The sequence below is a fragment of the Schistocerca gregaria genome, chromosome 1, assembly GCF_023897955.1.
Source record: "Schistocerca gregaria isolate iqSchGreg1 chromosome 1, iqSchGreg1.2, whole genome shotgun sequence".
Taxonomy (NCBI): domain Eukaryota; kingdom Metazoa; phylum Arthropoda; class Insecta; order Orthoptera; family Acrididae; genus Schistocerca; species Schistocerca gregaria.
In genome coordinates this window covers 384,437,179-384,458,790 of record NC_064920.1, presented here as the reverse complement: position 1 = coordinate 384,458,790, position 21,612 = coordinate 384,437,179, and the positions used below count along the sequence as shown (strand labels likewise).

The window sequence follows — 21,612 nt, the reverse complement described above, 5'->3', positions numbered from 1 at the left end:
CATGTGCCATGCCAGTGCTTTTGGAAGAGAGCTGTGGTGTGATGTGGCTCTGTTGTTCTTCCCACATACTGATTTGCGAAGATGGAAAAAATCGAGATTCAATCAGTAATAAAGTGCTTCATAAAGAAAGCTATGAAAGCAAAGGACATTCATGCCAAATTTCCAGAATACACTCGGGGACTCGGGTCCTTCATATTCAACTATTGCCAAGTGGACTAATGAATTTTAATTTGGTCGGGAGAGCTTAGGCGATGATCCACGCAGTGGTCAGACAAGATGTGTCACTACTCCAGAAACCAATGCAAAAGTGCACTAAATGGTCATGGAGGATTGCAGATTGAAAGTGCATGAAATTACTTACGCTTTCCAGATGTCATTTGAAAGGGTATAGCACATTTTAACTGAAGAATTAGAATTGAAAAAATTATCTGCGAGATGGGTGTCACGACTCTTGATGCTGGATCAAAAACACATGAGAATGGATATATCGGAACAATGTTTGGCTCATTTTTTGCGCCAGTTTGTGACCACAGATGATACTTGGCTGCACTACTATTCCCCAGAGACAAAACAACAGTCAAAGCAGTGGAAACATGCTGATTCGCCACCACCAGTTCCTTTGGTGGGAAAGATCATGGCATCAGCAGTACCTGTACTAGTGGGTTACCACTAAGCTGTCACCCACAGCTCACAAAAATTGATTGGAGGTGGTGAAAGGTAGAGACAGGCAGAGTGCGTAGCTGAACTATTGGATCTGTGTGAGTGGAGCAGGAGGTAGTGTTTTGTTTACATGTGAGAAATGATAGCACACCACACTGTGGATCCTATTTCACCCTGTGTAATTATCTTCCACATCAGAATACCTCTGCAACCTGCCTGAACAGTGCATTACTGGCAAGCAAGGAATGTTGCCTCATATGGTTTTTAATATTTTGATGTCTCTTGGTGTGTATAGTGACTCATCAGCCCAGGTGATCGTTTTTCATATTTCAAGCAGCTGATGACACTGTTTCTGTGCCTGTGCTAATTTCAGTGCTACAAGGTGTGGGGTGACCAGAACTATACATGTGGAGCTATGGCTCATGTATCCTAGGCTGAGAAAGTTATACTGAATGGTAAGACGACTAATCAGTTGTTGGTTAACATTGAACTGATGAGTGATTTGTCTAGCAGCTGTTACAATATGCAGTAGTGAGTGGCAGTCACTGTCCTCAGAAGTTCTTGCCCATGGTTGTTGGCTCTGACTTGTGGAAAGCTTGATGATGCATGACCTGAGAGACGGCATGTGCTTGTGTTGAGCATCCACAGTTAGGCTGTGATCTAATGGGCTGATATTGTGTGTCTTTCCCATTGTGTGCTTCCCTCAGCACCGATGGCAGGTCTGACAAGAGCCCAGCAACAAGAGACACTGAATTATTCCATTTGCTGTGGTGACATGATTGTGCTCTCTCTATCACAGCTGCTATCTCTAGTTCAGTTTCTCATTATATTGTGTGGGTATGTGAACCATGAGATGATATACAGGCTTATGAGAAGTGTACCAGATTTTAGAAGGAAATAGAAACTGTGGTACGTGAGACTTCTTTCATTAGGAAGATTTGAATAATATGACAGAGAGGGACACTTCTTTTATGAGGAACATTCAAATAACAGGGCAGAGAGGGACACTGTGAGTTTTGTGTAATCAACTAATAACTTGTACAATGGATGTGTGGTTGAATACTACTCCGAGTGGGTTCTGATATAGTTTGAATGTCAGGGATTTCATGCATATACAGAACTAAGTATGAATATAAAGTAGCCTTAAGTTCTAGAAATATACTTCATGAGAATGATCAAGGATGCTTTTTCTTAAGAGTGTCCACCTTTTTCTATCAAATACCATCTCAATGGAATTTATATCATGCAGAGGTAAAGTAATGGAGCATTGATGTAATATTTGACTCTGCACGTGCACATTATGATGGACCTTTCAAAGAAAAGAATTTAATGCTGTCTTGTGCATTAAATTGTAAAAAAAAAGTGATAAGCTGTAGTTTTTGAGCATTGCAACTTTTATCTATTGGTAAAGCAATAATTCCCATTGAATTCTATTTAAAGGTGCATGATTAAATAGGGATAGGCATTCACAGTCATAATTTTGACAAATGCATTGTTCTTTGCAATAGGATTTACAATGAAACTCACCATATATCTATACAGTTTATGAAAGATTACACTTGAAGTTTAATGATTAAAGAAGTTTTGTGAGTTTGGTTGTAAATATGAAAATATTGTTAGATCATAATATCAGAGGTATTAACAATCAAACACAGTTGAAAATAAGAGGATCATATTATCAGTTCAGCACTGCTTTTGTGTGCAGTATGGCTTTGGCAACATCAGCTGTGTAATTTCATTCTGAAATGTTTACATGTTCCCCATTAATGTACAGTTCTGAGTTTGCTTTGCTGTATTATAAGAGCCTTATCTGTTTTCTGTGCACTTTCACAACTAGCATAAAAAATCTGCGTAATAGAACAACCACAGCATACATAGAACCAAAGTTCACAATAAAAACATATCACAACAGTTACATTATCAACTACAGATGTTGCTCACAACTTTTTATGATAACGAGCACCTGCACTAACAGAGTAATATGGCAGCAGCAAACAATAAAATGAGACATGTCCCAGCTGATTCTCTCATTGCGCGTTGCTATGGTAGATGCCCTGTAAGCAGCCAGATATCACTCCCTTTTTCTTTTTATTTGATCTGAGTATGGGCTTGATTTCAGTGGCTGTTCATGTATTGAAGGTACAATTGATGTTTTATTTCTTATTTATGTTATTCCGTGTTTAGTCTGGGTGTTCCACACTCTTTTTAAGATTGACTGATGTTAATGATAGATTATAATTATTAATTAAGAGAGATGATCTGATATTCTGCATGCTCAATTGAGATACTCTATGTTCAATAAACTGCTGTTTTCAGCGGGAAGGTGCCTGCAGAAAGTCATGATGTAACAAATTCAGAAAGTAAACTACAATCTGGTTCATCAGATCCAAAAACAATCAGGTATGTTTCCCTTTAAATGTTATTTCAGTAATTTCTGATGATTCATTTATTATTTCTCCCCTTCATGCCCTCTTTCCCTCTCCCCTCTCATCATCTCTTCCCCTCCCTCCCCCTTCTTTTCTCCCCCCACCCCCGCTTTCCTCCATTTTCATCTGCCTGTCCCTCCCTCCCTCCTCCTTCCATCCTCCCTTCATATCCCTTCCTCTACACCTCCCAGTCCTCAACCTCCACCTTCTGTCTTTTTAGTGCATTTGGGCATGCAAATCCCTATGCCCCCCCCCCCCCCCCCACACACACACATGCCACAGATGCAACACATCCACCTTATTTGAAGAGCCATAATCTTTAAAATTAAAAGCAGAATGAATCACAGTTTACGTAACAGTCTCTGTATTTTTTTCTTTGTATTGTAAGGTGTGGAACAGATGTAAAGTACATAAAGATCGACATATAAACAAAGATAGCTTAGGATTTTCTTTCACTAACTCTATTTTAGAAGTAATTCAGCAGAAACTGTAATATACATCACAACTTTTCAGAAATATAATAGCCGCTAAGTTCTTGGTCAGTTGAATAATTACAGGGTGTCCGTAACTGAAGTTCCAGTTTCAAAATGCTGTAGAAAGAAGGACACTGCTCAGAAGTAGTCAGATTTGAGAGTGTATTATTGACACAGGAGAAAACGTCATGTGGGGGGGGGGGGGGGGGGTGAGACAACAAATTTGTGCTGGGAACATCAGAACAATACATGCACCAACAGGTGCGCAGCACACAGCTATTCCACAGTTTGTGTCCGAGATGTCCAACATGACTGTATCCATGAAGGATCAATCACTGCTGGTAGAGCTCTTTTACAAGAATGCTGACTGTGTGCACTCAAGGATATTAAAAAAGCCATTGGTCCAATGTCTGCTAAGGTCCTGGAGAAAATTATTACAAAATTAAAAAAGGCATTTTCTTTTGAAGCGCAATGTGGTGAAGCGAAGAAAGCAGTTGATCCAACGTCTACCACAGATGTGGCCACAGCATTCCAGGAGGGGTTGAGAGGTAGTCTACAGACATGCAGTGGACAGTGAATTGCCTGAATGCTGGATGTGCCTGCAAGCATGGTGCTTACAATCATACGAAACTACAGTATGTTTATTCTTCACCAGTTTTGGTTATTACAACTATCTTCACAGGAGAAAAGCGTGTCATCAGTGGATCAAAAATAAATTTGTCAAATTCCAGATTATAATTATGTCTCATTGTGCTTAGGGCACTTTGTAGATGTACTGGTAATTATATTCCCATTGAATGTTAAATTTTACTTGTGGCATTGGTCATTGACAGTACTCTTATAATGCTTTTGGTGTAAATTGTAAACAAGTAAATTGGAAGAGATGTATTGCATAAAAGAAATAATAATAGTTTATTATCATTATTTACATTTGTGATAATATGGTCATACAAAAAAAGATATTTTAGTTCGTATCTGCCACAGATTTACAAATTTATAAGAATTTAACACAAAACTCCATGATTATTTTTATTAAAACAGAGTGCAATAATGCAGTGGGCATAGACCACATATACAGTACTTGCTTATGTGTGGTTTCCTCGCTGTGGATTGGATTTAAGTGGTGCCACTGGTACAATATTCTCTTCTTTGTTGTGTTGTTTATGCTGCAATCTGTGTGAATGTTTATTTACACAGTATAATGTTCTGACACATGACAACTTCTCTTGTGCACCTTGCTGCTCTTGTTCAGTTAATCTCATGCAGGGTCTGAAGGTAAAGTTTCTACCCATTTCCACGTGCCCACCTTGTCCTTCCTTTCTTACTATGAACTATATAACACTTCTCTCATTTAGCTTATCTTTTAAAACAATCTGCAAACTGAAATAGTTTAGCCTCACCTTCTGTTGTCATCTTTAGTAACAGTGTGTAAAAACTTTTCACCTGTCAAGATAATTGGTTCTATTAGCTCATATTCATCCGAGTGTCATATATGTTCAGATTTAGTTATTTTTAAATGATGTTCAGATGAGCATTGTATTGCTGTGGATACTACATTTTTGCTCTCATCTTTCTTTATTGATATTAACAGGTTTTTCTATTAATTTAAAAGCATTTAATATGGTAGTGGAACACACTGAACTGTGATCATTTTTAATCCAAGATACAGTTTTTTGTTGAACTAAAAATTGTTCCAATGTTTCCACAGTTATTCACTATTCTTTTTCTTGAAAACCAATATACTAACAAAGGCATAGTAAAAACACTGAAGATCATTAGAATGTGGTAGAAACTTCTCTGATTACATTAAATGCTTTGTGAAGTGAGTCATGAAAATAATCTTTACCTCATTGCATTGAGATGTTATCCATGCCTCATATGACGTAAATGAGTGAGGGGTGACGAATCAACAAACATGGAAAATATCACAGGCTTTGTTCTATAAATACGGTTTTTGTGTTAGTCATTTGTTTTACTACTACAAGTATCTATGGTTCACACCCTCTTCTTCGTGTTACATAGCTTATTAGTGAAGAACAAAGGCGCCTTTCTTCACACCAGGAGACCAAGTGCAAGGTAGGTAATGTTGTGTCCTTTGAAGCAGAGTCAAAAAAGAGACCACCTACTGCTACTTGCTGCATCTGCTGTCCACTTTACATTATATGTGTGCACAAAAATTTTAAATTTGCCTGTCAATGGAAATAAATAATAGCATTAACTTCCTTAATCTCTCCATCTGCAAGCAAGGTGACAAATATGTCCTCCACATTTATAGGAAACCATCCACCACAGACATAAACATAAATGCTTCATCCTGTATCCTGAACATGCACAAATTAGCAGAATACCACTCATTCATTCATTCATTCATTCATAGAGCTCTAAAAATCCCACTGAGTGATGAGAACCTCCAAAATGAAATGAGATCCATAAAATAAATAGCTACAGCGAATGGGTGTGAACCCACACTAATAGACAATTTAGCAAAAAAAGTAAAAAAAGAAAATAAACAAAGTAACCCTCAAGAACCAGGAAAATACACTAACAAAATGCATCCCCTTCCTCGTTAATGTCTCCTAACAAATTGCCAATTTTTCAAATGACATAAAATAAGAATTGCACTCTAAAAAACAATAAAATTTCTTGCAGACTATCTCATAATCTGAAAAGCAGCTAAGATAAATTTCACCCTCTGGCATACATAAAGTCATGCACAATAAATATCCAGCCCAATACATTTGTCAAACAGGCCATAAGTTCCATGCCATGTTCAAAGAATACATCAAAGTCTTAAGATAGAACACACCACACACATCTGCAACAGCTTCCCATGTGGCAGTGTACAAAGCAATCTTTAAATATTACACACATTGAACAATGGTCACATGACATCTTTATATTGAAGAACTGGAAATCAGTATACACAGAAAGAAGCTTGGAGAGATTCTAATCAGTAGCAATAATGAAACCGGCTCAACCAACTTCTTCAAAAGCTCTGACAAAGTACTTAAAGCACTTTCATAATTTCCAATTTCAGGGCACATCATTTTCTTTAACCTCATTCATTCATTTCCCAGTAAGTTCAAATCCAGCTTCAGATTTTTTTATTAGTCATTTAGCATTATTACATGCAATAGACTTCATCAATTCACTTAATCTATTAATTTAGTAAAATACATTTTTACATATTTAAGTTGATATTGAGCATACCTAAAAATTCTTCTAATGAATAGAAGGGGTTAGTTAATAAGAAGTTGTGTAACTTTTCCTTAAGTACTTTGACTGGCATCCTTGAGGCACATTTAGACAATTTGTCATATATATTGCCACATACTTATATCTGTTGCTAGTTTTGCTAATCTGTTTTGTGGGAGGTGCAAAGAAATACAGTTTCTTGTATTGTAGCCATGCCTTTGATTCGTTACACCTAAATTTGAAAGTTCAGCAAGTATGTAGTCAACAATATCAAGAATATATAGATATAGAACGGTCAATATTTTATATTTAATAAACAATGGTTTACAATGTGTCCTATTAGCTACCTTTGCCATTAATCTAATTGCTTTTTTCTGGATTGCCAGAATTTCACTTTTTTTTCAGAGTACCTTAAAACAGACTTAAAAAAGCAAAGTACATTGCCCTTACATATTCAAATGTCACAGAGCACGTCAGTCTCTTCAGCAGATATATAATTCTTGAAAGTCTAACCTCTGTGTGTTCAACATGGGAGTTCCATGTTAATTTATTATCAGTATGATATCTAAAATTTTGTATTTTTATTTTTACAGTCTTTGGTAGACTGAACGACATATTCCAAGTCTTTTTCTCATTTAATAGTAGACTATTCGTATTAAACCATGATATTGCATTTTCTTTTGCCATATTCATACTGCTAACAAGGTTATCAAATACATGGTTTACAGACAGAGAAGTTGCATCATCTGCATACATATGTCTTTACACCTATGTTTCGTGGTAAGGTGTTTATATGTAAAAGCTCTAGAAGTGGTTCTAATTTAGATCACCGTGGCACTCCGTGTTGAACCTCAAGTGTGTGTAACAGATGACTTCCTGAAATCAGCACTGGCTTCCTTTTATTAAGATATAATTTGGAGCGTTTTAAACTTTTATCACATATTCCATAGTATTCATGTTTAGACAGCAAAACAGAGTGGTCATCACAGTCAAAGGCCATGCTCAGATCACATAATGTTACCTGTATTTGAGCATGGTCCTCGAATGCTGCTAAAATGTCTCTCACTAAGACCTCTGTGGCATGTATAGTTGACTTGTTTTCTATAGCCAAACTGTGATGTACTTAACATAGCATTTAGTTCTAGGTGCTCGTACATGTGCTGACACATTATGCCTTGAAAGACTTAGTGAAATTGGCCTGTAGTTCGCTGGATCAGATTTACTACCCTTCTTAAAGACCGGAGTCACCTTGGGTAATTTGAGAGGATCGGGAAAAACACCTTCTATGAGACACAAGTGTATAGAATATGTTTATGGTGCTACAATGTAATGTATTACTTCTGTCAGTAGATTGTGTGGCATATTAAAAATATCTGTACTACTTGAATTTTTCATTTCTTTGACAATTTTAAGAACTTCATCTTGGCATATCACTGTGAAGTGATTTAATGAAGGTCTAGCCTGATTATGATTTAGGTTTGTGCTTCTAACATAATCTATTTATGTTACATTGGGTGTACAGATCAACTTTTTGATTTCAGTAGCACAGCTTACAAAATATTTTTTGAATGTATCTGCTGGCATTGGGACTGTCTTATCAAAATTTCTGATTTCACCTTTAACAATGTTAATTACTGACTAGCCTATTTTACACTGGTTTTTACTATTTTTTAAGGGATTAGTGTTGTATCTTTGTCTAGCCAATTGTAGCTCTTTCTTGTACATTTTCTTAGTTGTTATTTCGAGGTCCTTAATTGCATTTGAATTATTTACTTTGCCAAGGCACTTTAATAGCACTAATTTTCTAAATTCTTCAATTTTTTGGTGTACCATAGTTTCCCCTTTCTTGTTTTATCAGATTTCTTTGGAACAAATTGAGCTTTTAACGTACCTATTAAGTAGTTGTGGAATGTTTCATAAACTGTTTGGGCATTGGAATCACATCTTTGAAATAATTTGTCCTAATTAGTTATGCTCAACTGGTGTGTTAGTTTTCTGATATTGTTTTTGTTAGTATTAAGATGTTAGGTTCTGGTAACTTTTGTATGGCCTTGTTCCCATCCCCTTTTATAAAATGTGTTAACTGTACTGTTAACATGGAGCAGTCTGAGAAATCAAATTCCTTTACACTGGTGGAGTACGTGCCACGAGCACAGTTGACAAAAGCATTATCTCAGTACGTCTCTATTATTGTCAGTTCTGAATCTACGTGATGGAAGTTGTGTTGCCTTAGCATATTCAGTCACTTACTTAAACCAGGTTTGTTACATGTTACATCAAAGCTTGAAATAAAGTTTCCCCAATTATATTTACATATTATTTCCGCTTTGTTATGTAGAAGAGTACAGTATCCAAATTATCTAAAAAGGTTTTTCATCTGAGCCAGGGGAATACATCACATCACATATGATTCCAGTAATTGCACAGTGTTTCTCTACACATGTCCAACTAAGATCTAGTTCAGCCTACAATATATACATATTATCTAAAGACCCAACATAATCTACCTTGTCCTTGGTCTGCTCCCATCAGGGGCTCAGCATTCATTTGCTGGGTACCTGAAGAAACGGTTGGTTAAGGCTCTCAGTATTTTAAAATGTCTTCGTCGTAGACAGGACTTGTGTGCTCCACTTTTATAGGGCATTTGTGCAATCTCAGCTCGATTATTGGTGTATGGGTTTGCAAGACCTTCTTATTTGAAAATGTTGGATATGGTGCATCATGAAGGCATTCTTTTGGCCACTGGGGCATTCAGAACAAGCCGCATACCCAGCCTCTCTATGCAGAGGCTGGTGAACCACCACTTCACATCAGGCAACAGCTTCTTATGGTGTGTGTGATATATAAAACACTGTCCACACCTTACACACCTGCATACCATACCAAAACTCGGCTTCTGCTGGCATGGAATTTTCATACCTGGCAACATGCAATGAGGCCCTATGGGATTCGCGCACAGGATTGCCTTTTAGAGATGGATGTGGCTGGTCTTAATGTTTTACGTTGAGGTTGGAGCAGATTTCAACCCTGGCTCCTCCAGAGACCCAGGATTATTTCAGATTTGACTAGTGTAAGGATAGTACACTAGATTTTACATACCAATCTATGTTTTTTAACACTTTAGATATGCATCACTGTTTCACGGTCATTTACACTTATGGCCCCAAACATGGGAATTTCCTTGGATGCTCTGTCGTGTTCCCAGACTGTGTCATCAGGATTCGCCTTCCTGCCGAGTATACTATTTTTGCAGCAGAGCTCCACGTGATCCTGAAGGCACTGCAGCAGTTGCTTCATCTTCCGGGCAAAGGTTTCTCATCTGCTCCAATTCCCTTAGTGCCTTACAATCGTTGCAGAACCTGTAGCCAGCTGAGGACTTGTTCTGGCTCATATTTCACCAATTGTACTTGCTCCACCAGCAGTGTAAGCAGGTGTCATTCTGATGGGTGCCTGGTCATATAGGGAAATGGGGCAATGAACAGGCCGATCGGGCTGTCAAGGAGGCCCACATAGGACAGGATGTGACACAGTGTCCTATTCCCTTGCAGTCTGTCATTTCTGTCCTACACAGGAAGTGCGTGCAGTTGTGGGAGGAGAAATGGCTAGTGGTGACAGCCAATAAGCTGCAGTTGGTGAAGTCCAAAAACTGGCCACAGCGTTCCTCCTGCTGGTTGCTGAGGCAGGATGAAGTCACACTCACTCATTTTAGGATTGGGCACTGTCCTCTCACACATAGCTTTTTATTACAGCAGGAGGATCCCCCATTTTGTGATGCCTGTGGTGAGCACATCTCTGTCTGCCACGTTTTAACAGAGTGCATTTTATACCGTGATGCAAGGGCGTCGGCAAAATTTGGTGGGGATCTGCACTCTATTTTAGCTGATGATGAGACGAGTGTACTTTGGGCTTTAAAGTTTTCAATGTGTCTAGCCTCTGACCTAAACTTTGAAGCTGGAGGTTTTAGTGTGTTGCGGAGTGGCTGGCGCTGCCTCTAAACCCCCCCCTCGCGATCCGCCAACCAAATCCATCTGCTATATTGTTGTAGCTCCTCCTACCACTTACTTCCTGTGTTGCTCATGTTTTACTGCTGATGCCATGCATCGTCCCATGCTTTGGTGTGGATCCATATGGTTTTCCACCCTTTGTTACACGTGTTTTACTTGCTGTTTTCTCTTTCTGTTCTGAGTATTTTACTGACACTCGTCTCTATCTGTCTTTGCGCGGACGCTAAAGACCTCGCTGTCAGGTGCCCTTATGGCCATCTCCATCTATCCATTCTTGATCTGCTGCTTTGGAAAGGTATCTGTGCTCTTCACTAACACCATCTGTGTAATTAAACAATTCTCCACCTAAAGATGATGGTGTGAACCATAGTAGCACATAATGGCATAATAAATAAGTGACTGATACAGAAAACGGTTGATTTATGTTAAGCAATGGTCACAGCTCTCTTGATGTCACCCTTTGTAGGTGAAATGTTCACAGGCTTTGTATTTACACATGAACAAGTACATTTTGGGTTCTGTTGCCTATCCTTGTCTGCACATTTAATCTACAATGCTTATAAAACATTTGTTATTTATAGAATACAAATCTTAGATGATGTGACAGAGACATGCCCTTAAGTAAAAACACTGGGATCGTAGTGGAACATCGCATGGTGAGCATAATTCATTCCAGAATCTTACTTATAGTGCAGAAATTGGATCTTGATGAATTGAAATTCTTCAAGGAGATGGCATTTTAGGCCTGGAGAATGGACGGGAGCATTGTCTATAACAAGAAAGACTTGGAATTACAGATTCGTCTCGAGCAAATATTTTTTCACTGGAGGATGAAACACTTCATTGATCCAGTCAAAAAAGATCAACCGTGCTCTTCTGGAATTTACACTTCAGGAAGGCTCATGGGGTTTCTGAATGGTAAAAAAACAGTGGTTTTATTTTCAAATCGCCTCTTGCACTGGCGTAGAGTAGCAGTGTGAGATGGTCTTTCATTGGCTTGTCATCGGGCAGTGCATTCATCTCTGCTGTTTTAAAGGTACACTTCACCATGTTTTTCCAGAACATATCCATCTCGTCTGAATTAAAAACCTGTTGCGGTGGATAACTCTCAGAATGTACGAGCATCTTGAAGTTGCTGATGAAGTTCTCTGCTGCCCTCATGTCGGAGCTGGCTGCTTCGCTGTGCCTCACAGTGCTGTTAATACTGATTCTTCTCTTAAACTTCTCAAACCACCCACAGCTTCCCTTAAACGCTTCTTTGGCCGCTGACAATCCTGGTGTCTTCTTAACGAGGTTGGCGGAAATAATTCTCGCCTTCTCACAAATGATGTTCTCGTTAATAGTATTGCCTTGCAATTGCTTTTTATTTATCCGTATATGGGGCAATCTTTTGACATTGTCCAGAATACGAAACTGTTTTTTAGATAATCTTGTCACTCCCTTTGAAGCATCTGCCTCCTAAAGCTTGTCCTTGTTCTTGAGGATAATGCAGATAGTTCATGTAGACTGATTGTAGGTGCGTACTAAGAAAGCAAGCTCATACCACGTTCATGTTTTTCAGTGATTTCACATTTCATTTCTAAGGTCATTTTCTTTCTCTTATGGTCATCTTCTGCGGCTTTATCTTTGGGGGAGTTTCTGCAAAGGTTATTAAAATTTGCACACAAAAAACACTGTGTGAACACAAGTTTAGAAAAATATGTGATGATTAGCTGCACTAAGATAGTAGCAGAAAGAGCACCAAACCCCGACTGCAGTACATACTAAATATGCCACTGTCGACAGTGAAAGGTCTTCATATTGTTGAACATTTCCTGCATTGCACATGAATGGCTGGTGACATCACATTAAATCATTATTACTTGTTATGTGAAACATTGCTCGTTAAGCGAGTCATATATTTTTGTTTTGCTTGTTATGCGAATTGCCTGTTGTGGGAGGTGCTTGTTGAACGAGGTTCCACTGTATTATACAACTATGATATTGATGGGGCACAGTTGGAATCTCTCAGCTCATACAAATACCTGGGTATAAAATTTGTAGAGATATTAAATTTAAGAATCACAAAGGCTCAGTCATAAGTAAAGCACCGAGCGAGGTGGTGCAGTTGTTAGCACTCTGGACTCTCATTTGGGAGGACAATAGTTCAAACCCATGTCCAGCCATCCTGAGTTAGGTTTTCAGTGATTTCCCTAAAATGCTTCAAATAAATACCGTGATGGTTCCTGTGGAAGGGCGTGGCCAGCATCCTTCCCCACTCTTCTCTAATCTGATGGGGCTGATGACCTCACTGTTTGATCCACTCTCCCAAATCAACCAACATTTAGTAAAGCAGGTAGTAGACTTCAGTTTATCAGTAGAATACTGGGGACTTGCAATTAGTCTACAAAGGAAATTGCTTATAAAACTCTCATGCACCTCATCATAGAATATTGTTCAAGTGAATGTCACACATACCAGATAGGACCAATGCAGGATATCGAATGTAAAAGAAGAGAAGCATGGACAAATGCTTAAAGATAGATGCAAACTATTCCATTAAAGCCTACTTAGAAAGTTTCAACAACAACATTTAAGTGATAAATCAAGGATTATACTTCAGTCTCCTACGTATTGCTTCCATAGGGACTGCAAAGACAAGATTAGACTAATTACAGTGCTCACAGAGACATTTAAGCAGTCATTCTACCTGCTCTCCATACATGAATGCAACAAGAAAAAGCTTTATCCACCTCACAGTGGTTTTGCAGAGCATGGATGTAGATGAAGGTGTAACTATTTCTGTACCAGATCTACTAATCTTCCATCTTTCAGGTAAATAATGTGTTTTGGTTTTCTGTATACTATTGACTTGTACACCTAATCTTACGTAATTTGAGGTATGCTCTCAGAAATTTCCTAATTTTATCTTTCTGCTTTTGTTCATTGATTTCAAAGTGTGAACCTATTAATGTTAAGGCAGAATTTAATAGACTTGTCATCTCCTAAATACACTGTGCAACACAATTAAATGGTCACCTTTTCAAAACTCCATAATTGTCTTCCATTGAGACATGTAAGTTTGAAATTTGGGTCAAAGATGGCTACAACTTTTCTCTGTGTTGGTGCAAAAGCATGGTACTCTGTGATATCACCCTCTGGCTCAACAACACTTCAGACAGCAAGGTGTTAACATGCGCCAAACAAAAGCCAGAGCTCGGAAGTTCATGTGAGGTATAAGGTGGGTTAATTGCATCACATTCACACCAAGTTTTGCCACAGTTCTGCCTGACATGAGCCTGTCACACAATGGGGAGGCCATCACACTTCCTCTTACCCTCATTTCAGCCCTTCTTTTAACACCTCTGCAATGGTCAGAACCGCAACACCCAAAATTAAAATTACCCAGTTTTCTTGTGGGTGGCCAAGGAAATCATTTCAGAGAGACCGCGATTCAAAATCAACGTGAAAAGTCTTCAGGAGGTGACACAGAAGGCATCAGTGAGACCACCTCTTCCCTTGGAGCCTCGATTCCCAAACATTTTGCAGTTGAATGTGACAGTTTGTAGTGCAATAAGCAACAGGATAACATTCTTGACACTGCCCCAGATGATTCAACCCTTCTCTAATGACACTGTGGAACTGCAGTTGCAATAAACGTGACCGCGCCCCCTTTTGGAGTGCAGCACAAGTGCAGTTTCTCCCCTTTGGAATGCAGCACAACCACAGTTTCTTCTCTAGTGCACAGGGCAGAACCACTAGGTACTGTTAAAAACCATTTATGGGGCTTGAACATGATCTGGAGCAGCAAAGGGTGTTTATGATTTTTCATTCCTCTAGTTTGGTCCCTCCTCTTCTGTGATCATGGGAGGATGACATTGATACATGCGTGAATAAAATAGCAAATGATGCCTCTATGAGCCCCCAGTTTGGCAATACCCTCGGTGCCACCCACGCTTCTTTTTTGAGCACAGTAAAAATGTACCTGTACAGAGACACGTCGGAGCACCTACCGTTGCACTACAGCACAAGAGGATTGTGCTATTGCTTGGCAGGTGACCTGGGACTGAAGAGAGACTAGCCAGTTGCCATGGTTCTACTAGTCGAGTGGTGTGGGCACAAACAGTTCGGCGATGCCTGTAGGAACAGCACATTTGTCCACGCATGTCAATGAAGGATCCCACCTAGACACATGCACATTACGTTGTCAGGTTGGAATTTTCCAGCCATCACATTCAGTGGGGTATGGAGCATATGAATCTGGTGCTCTTCACGAATGAGCTACACTTCTCTACGTTTGTCATCATGACGAGGAAGTGAGGAATCGTTCAGATGTTGTTTCCCTGCGGTCTGCATTTCGTACCAGAAGTGTCATGAATTGGGGAGGCATTAGACACAGGAAAATACCCCTCGTCATAGTGCCTCCTCCTGCATTGAACACACAGTGCTACTGGGATGGGGTAGTGCAGCAGCTTTTGGATTGTGCTGCACATTGATGCAGGACAATGCTTCATCTCACAATGCCCAGGCCGTTGAAGGTCTGGTCAGCAGGCATCATTGTGATGATCTGATATGCCAACAGCCCAGACTTAAAGCCAATTGACAATGTGTGATATTACATGGAGCGAAGACTAAGGTGCTTGCATCCCCAGCCAGGAACAATTGATGAACTGCCCAGTGCCTTCCAAAACATTTGGATCAACGTACCCCAGGACAACAGCAATTCTGTGATCCACAGCTGTCATTGTTAATGCAAGGCAGTTAATACTGCTAGTGTTGGTGCCACATTGTAATCAATAAAGAAATCATTGAAATCAGAATGTGTACCTTTCTTTGCCCTGAAAATTATTTCCTTGTCCAGTGGAACAAAACAATTGAGTTGCAGTACATCTCTGCACTAGTGTTCAATGGCCACATTTGAAGTGCAGTGCGTCAAAAGGGTTCCCTACACTGCCAGCACGTAGGTCTTTGTCTTTACAGGTACATTTTTAACGTGCTCGGGAAAAGAGTACAGGTGGCACCGAGGTTATTGCTGATTGGGGGGTCATAGAGGAACTGTTCCCTTTTTAATTTATGCGCGTGTCTATGTCACACTCTCGGCCGTGATCACGCAGCAGGAGCCTGCAAAACATGAGGGGTGAAAAAGCCTAAGCACCATCTGCTGCTTCACATCACATTCAAATTTCATCAAATGGTTTTAAATGGTGAATAGTGGCTCCACCCTGTACACCAAGCAAAAACTGTGATCATGCTGCAGTCCACAGCGAAGTTCTTAGAGAAGCAGTGTCGGAGGTTGTCAAGAATGTCATCTTGTTGCTCATTGCACTGTGCACTGTCATTTTCAACTTCAGAATATGTGGGAATCGTGGCCTCAAGGGAAAGGATGATTTGATTGATGCCCTTTATGCCACATCCTTAGGTCTTTTCGTATCAATTCTGAGCAGTGGAGTATCTGAAATGATTTGCTCAGCCACCCCTAAGAAGAATGTGCAAGTTCAACACTGAGCATTGCCATTCTGACTTCTATTGCAGAGGCATCAAAAGATGGGGTACAATGTCGGTAAGAGGTGGTGCGATGACCATCCCAGTGTGTGAAACACCTGTAGTGGAGTTGGACAAAATTTTGATGAAATTTGGTGCCAGTGTGACATCATTAACCCACTTTACATCTCACATGAACTTATGAGCTTGGGCCTTTTCCTTCTTGGTATGTATCAACACATATCATTGTTTAGCTAGAGGGTGACATCACAAGGTGCCATGTTTTTGCACCATTGCAGAGGAAGATTGTAAACACCTTTGAACCAAATTTCAAACAGATGCATCACAATGGTAGACAGTTATGGCGTTTTGAAAAAGTGATCTTTTAATTGTGTTGCACAGTGTATTTATCTTAGTTAATGAGTTTGGCCAGAACCAAGTTCTCTTGGTTACTCTGATTATGCCCTACTTTCAGATCAGCTAGTGTACATAGATTGAGCACTTTCAGACAGCTATGTTGAGAGGCATCAGTGTAGCCATTATTATTGAAGAGTGTGCAGATCTAGTATGAACAGGTATTTTGTGTGTATTTTGTGTTTCTTGATTGATTTGGCATTCTTTACAGAGAATTCGGGCATCAGTGCACCCCAATAAAAAAATAATTCTGTTAGGAAGTGTTGAAAATGCTTGCTAGCTCACATGCAGTATAATCTGTGCAACCTTGTGCTTGTGTGTGTGTGTGTTTTGTGCTTTCTCCTGCCATATGATAATGCTTTGACTTAGTCACCGGCAATCAATCACCGTTTCTTGGTGAAAAGTAAGTCTTGAAGTTGTGTCATCCAGTTTACTGACCAGATTTGTGTTCACCCACTTTCCTCTCAGAAAACAGAAATGCACTGACAGGGCTCATGATTTCTCTGTATTTCAGTCCAGAGTTCTAGGAGGCTGTGACTGACAAGCTCGGCTCAGTAACGAAAGACAGCAAAACTCAAAAGTTGTGTGGTTGTTTTGATTACATAAGTAAACAGTATCAGAAATGTAAATACCGTGTATTTGAGGCACTTCCTATGCACTGGATTAAGCAAAGATGGCATTTTTGCAGCCATCAAGTGCAAAGAATGTACAGAAATAGTAATGCTGCCAACAGTGAAAAATTTTATACAATGTTTTTAATTAGTATTATTGCATGAAGTTTGTAGTGTTGTGTGTGTGTGTGTGTGTGTGTGTGTGTGTGTGTGTGTGTGTGTGTGTGTGCGTGCGTGCGTGCGCGCCATATTTCCTGGTTTGTTGTATAGATTTCAACAAACATTTTTTATTTTAATTCTCAAAAATGATTGCAAATGTACAATTAACCTTTTACACTATTTAATTTTTTCTGTATTTGGATTGCATGAACCTCTTTATATGAGGGTAAGCCAATTATCCGCAATTTAGTTATATTTTTATTTTGGTAGTACTGAAGTTTTACGTTGATGACACATGCTTTGTTTATTTTTTGTTATATCTTTGCAATTCTCAAGCTGCTAAGTTAGTTTCGTTATCACTGTGGTGCTGTTAATCATGGCTGCTCCGCTGTCTATTTGCAACAAAGAAGAGCAACATTCACTGATCCATTTTTTGTGGTCGGAAGGCATATTGGGCCGAAATTCATGGAAAACTTTCAGTACAGCACGGGAACAGTGTTTTGCCACAATGGAGTGTCTACGAATGGATTGAACAATTCTGAAATGGTCGCACAAGTGTTATGCATGATGGAGCCGGATGACCGTTTACTGCCACAAATTGTGCGTTCACGTGAAATGATTATCTTAGACAGATGATTAACTATTGATGAAGTGGCACATCACGTCCAAATTAGTCACAGTTCTGCTTATGAAATCATCCACAACAGACTTGGGTTTCATAAAGTTTGTGCAAGATGAGTCCCAAAACAACTCACACAGTTGCATAAACAATTGTGCTTGGACATCTGCAAAAAAATGTGGATTGCTATGGTAATGAAGGGAGCAACTTCTTAGACAGGATCATTACTGGTGACGAAACATTGATCCATCATTATGAGCCAGAGAGTGAACCACAGATTATGGAATGGAAACATCCAAATTCTCCGTGCAAGGAAAAGTTAAAGACCCAACTGTCTGCAGGAAAACTGATGCTTATGGCTTTTTGGAACGCACAAGGTCCAGTACTGGAACATTATGGGGAAAGGGGCACCACAATAAACAGTGTACATTACATTGAGATGCTTACTACCAGGCTAAAGCCTGCAATTCGAAGCAAACACCGTGGATTGCTGTCAAAAGGTGTTGTGATGTTACACGACAATGCCCGTCTGCAAACTGCTGCTCACACTGCTGAAACGCTCCAGAAACTCAAATTTGAAGTACTGGATCATCCTCCACATAGGCCCAGTCTAGCCCCTTCTGACTATCACTTGTTTAGTCTACTTCAAACAGCCATTAACGGGCCATTGATTTACCTTGGACGAAGCACTGAAAGAAGCGGTGCATTTCTGGCTTGCAGCTCAACCAACAATCTCCTGAGGGCATCAGGAAGCTTGTACAATGATGGACCAAGTGCGTTGAAATGCAAGAAGACTATGTTGAAAAATTATGTTCTTGTAAGTTTCCTATTTGGTTACAATAAAATTTTATAACTACTTTGCAGATAATAATTGACTTACCCTCCTGTGACACAGAATTTATCTTTATTAATAGTTCGAGAATGTATAAAATTTTCATTACCTTTTAGTGTGCATAAACCAACAGAAAGTGGTGATACTGGAAGTTCTTCAAGGGCTATCAGCCAGAAACATGTGGAGGAACTTAGATCAAGTAGATTGCTCAGGTACTATATTATTTATATTCAGTTCTGTGAAAACATATGATAGAGTTTATCAGTAAACTGAAAATATTTTCCACTTTATTACCAATTTCATTTCATCACACAATTTGAGATGAAAAAAAAAATGCTAGTGTGTACTCAGGTAGCCTCCTAATCCTTCATTTGTATTACTTGCTCATTTCTTTGCCGTTAAACTACAAATTTTACTTCATTTATAGTTTCTTTTGTGTATCATTTCAGGGGTTAGTACAGTGTGTGAAAGTGAAGGTTTTAGGGTTTGAGAAAGACACAGTTACATGTCATCCAGCTATAAACCAAATCTTTGCTTGCTCTTTAGTCTCTTGTCATTTCTGAAATTATTTAGAAGATAGCTTTTTAAAGGAAATCAGAAACATTGATGAGTAACTCAAAAACAGAATTATTGGGAGGGTGCGGGAGAGGGGTGGGGTGGGGGCAGGTGTGTGTGTGTGTGTGAGAGAGAGAGAGAGAGAGAGAGAGAGAGAGAGAGAGAGAGAGGAGGGGGGGGGGGGGGGGGTGGCGATGGATAGAAAACTGATGCTATAGACTGTTATGCATATACGAAGGGAGGACACAGTGGGTCACAGCAGTATCCAGCGGTGGTTGTAGAGGTTTAAACAAGTTGATTTCTCTCTACTGGACAATCCATGATGCGGTAGGCCATGAGTGATGTGAATAAGGAGACCATTGATCAAATCATCCAAAATGACAGATGTGTGATGACACGACAGCTTGCTGAAATGACTTGTTTGTCATTGGATAGTGTGGTATCACTGGTACAGTCACTAGGGTACAGAAAAATGTGTGCACGTTGGGTGCCTAGATTATTGACAAGAGAAATGAAAATTATGAGGAAGAATTTGTGCGAAGGGTCTCATGAAGACCTTTACTGAAGAGTGGAAACAGTGTTTTCATTCCGTCATTACAAAGGATGAAACTTGGTTGTTTTTGTCTGAACCTGAGAGCAAAACCCAATCCATGGAGTGGCCTCATCCGGGATCCCCTTGGAAGAAGAAACCAAGACTTTCACGAACAGCAGGCCAAAAGGTGATGGCCTATTCCTTCTAGGATCAGTGTGGTGTCATTTTCATTGACTTTTTGGAACCTGGCTCCACAATTAACTGAGACCATTACTGTTTGTCATTGGACAAACTGCAACATGCCATCAAGACCCACAGACCACAGCTTCAGGGTCAGCTCATCAGACTACACCGTGACAATACCAAACCCCATACAGCGCTTATGACACAGGAGAAAATCAGGAAAATGGGTTGGAAAATTGTTCTTCATACTCATACTACAGTCCGGACTGGGCTCCGTCTGATTTTGACCTCTTTAGTCATCTGAAGGCCCACCTGTGTGGTGAAACATTTGATAGTGAGAAAGACTATATTTCCTGTGTCAAGCGATGGTGTAGAAGTCAATGCTGAGAATTTTACCAAAGTGCATTTACATCATGGAAAGAACGTTTGGCCAGATGCATCACAGCTGATGGAGGCTACATTGAGTAGGCCCAATGTATAGCTAAATGTTCCAATTATGTTCACAAAAAATTTCATTCTCCTCCTGCATAATATAAAACAATTGGAGATGACTGTCTAAAACTTTTTGAGTGTCCTTTGTATAAGCTAAACATCAAAGTCATTGTTGAAACAGGCCATTTTCTTCTGTTGTTCTGTTTTATCAGCTAACATTTACACATGGCTAAAGTACTTTATCCATTGATAATTCTGCTTCATCTCTTCAACAGTGTGATGCTTCTACTGATATACCTGTTCTTTCAGTGCATGCTTCAGGAAAACATCTTGTGGGTACAGATCTGCACAGTTAAATAGCCATGTTGTTGTTGTTGTGGTCTTCAGTTCAAAAACTGATTTGATGCAGCTCTCCATGCTGCTCTATCCTGTGCAAGCCTATTCATCTCCGAGTAACTAATGCATCATAAATCATTCTGAATCTGCTCAGTGTGGTATCCTTCTACGATTTTTACCCTCCAAGCTTCCCTCCAATACTAAGTTGGTGATCCCCTGATGCCTCAGAACATGTCCTACCAACTGATCACTTCTTCTAGTCAAGTTGTGCCATAAATTCCTCTTCTCTCCTATTCTAATCAGTACCTCCTCATTAGTTACATGATCTACCCATCTAATCTTCAGCATTCTTCTGTAACACCATATTTAAAAAGCTTCTTTTCTCTCCTGTCTAAACTGTTTATCGTCCATGTTTCAATTCCATACACACCTACACTCTATTCAAATACTTTCAGAAAGGACTTCTTGACACTTAAATCTATACTTGATGTTGACAAATTTCTCTTCTTCAGAAACGCTATCCTTAACATTGCCAGCCTACATTTTATATTCTCTCTACTTCGACCATCATCAGTTATTTTGCTGCCCAAATAGCAAAACTCATCTACTACTTTAAGTGTCTCATTTCCTAATCTAATTCCCTCAGCATCAGCTGATTTAATTCGACTACATTCCATTATCCTGATTTTGCTTTTGTTGATGTTCATCTTGTACCCTCCTT

At 39.4% G+C, this 21,612-nt stretch overlaps 1 protein-coding gene across 9 annotated transcripts in view; it reads left to right on the top strand.

The window, feature by feature from the left end:
- LOC126348631 (telomeric repeat-binding factor 2-interacting protein 1-like) overlaps positions 1-21,612 on the top strand; it is a 183,681-nt gene that overhangs the window by 74,035 nt on the left and 88,034 nt on the right. For 6 of the 9 annotated variants that reach the window (XM_050002375.1, XM_050002374.1, XM_050002372.1 and 3 more), the window contains 2 exons: positions 2,977-3,060; positions 18,970-19,065. In XM_050002375.1, coding sequence (XP_049858332.1) covers positions 2,977-3,060; positions 18,970-19,065 — 180 coding nt within the window. The remainder of the gene's footprint in view (positions 1-2,976; positions 3,061-18,969; positions 19,066-21,612) is intronic. The other 3 variants (XM_050002371.1, XM_050002373.1, XM_050002376.1) reach the window with 1 other exon arrangement.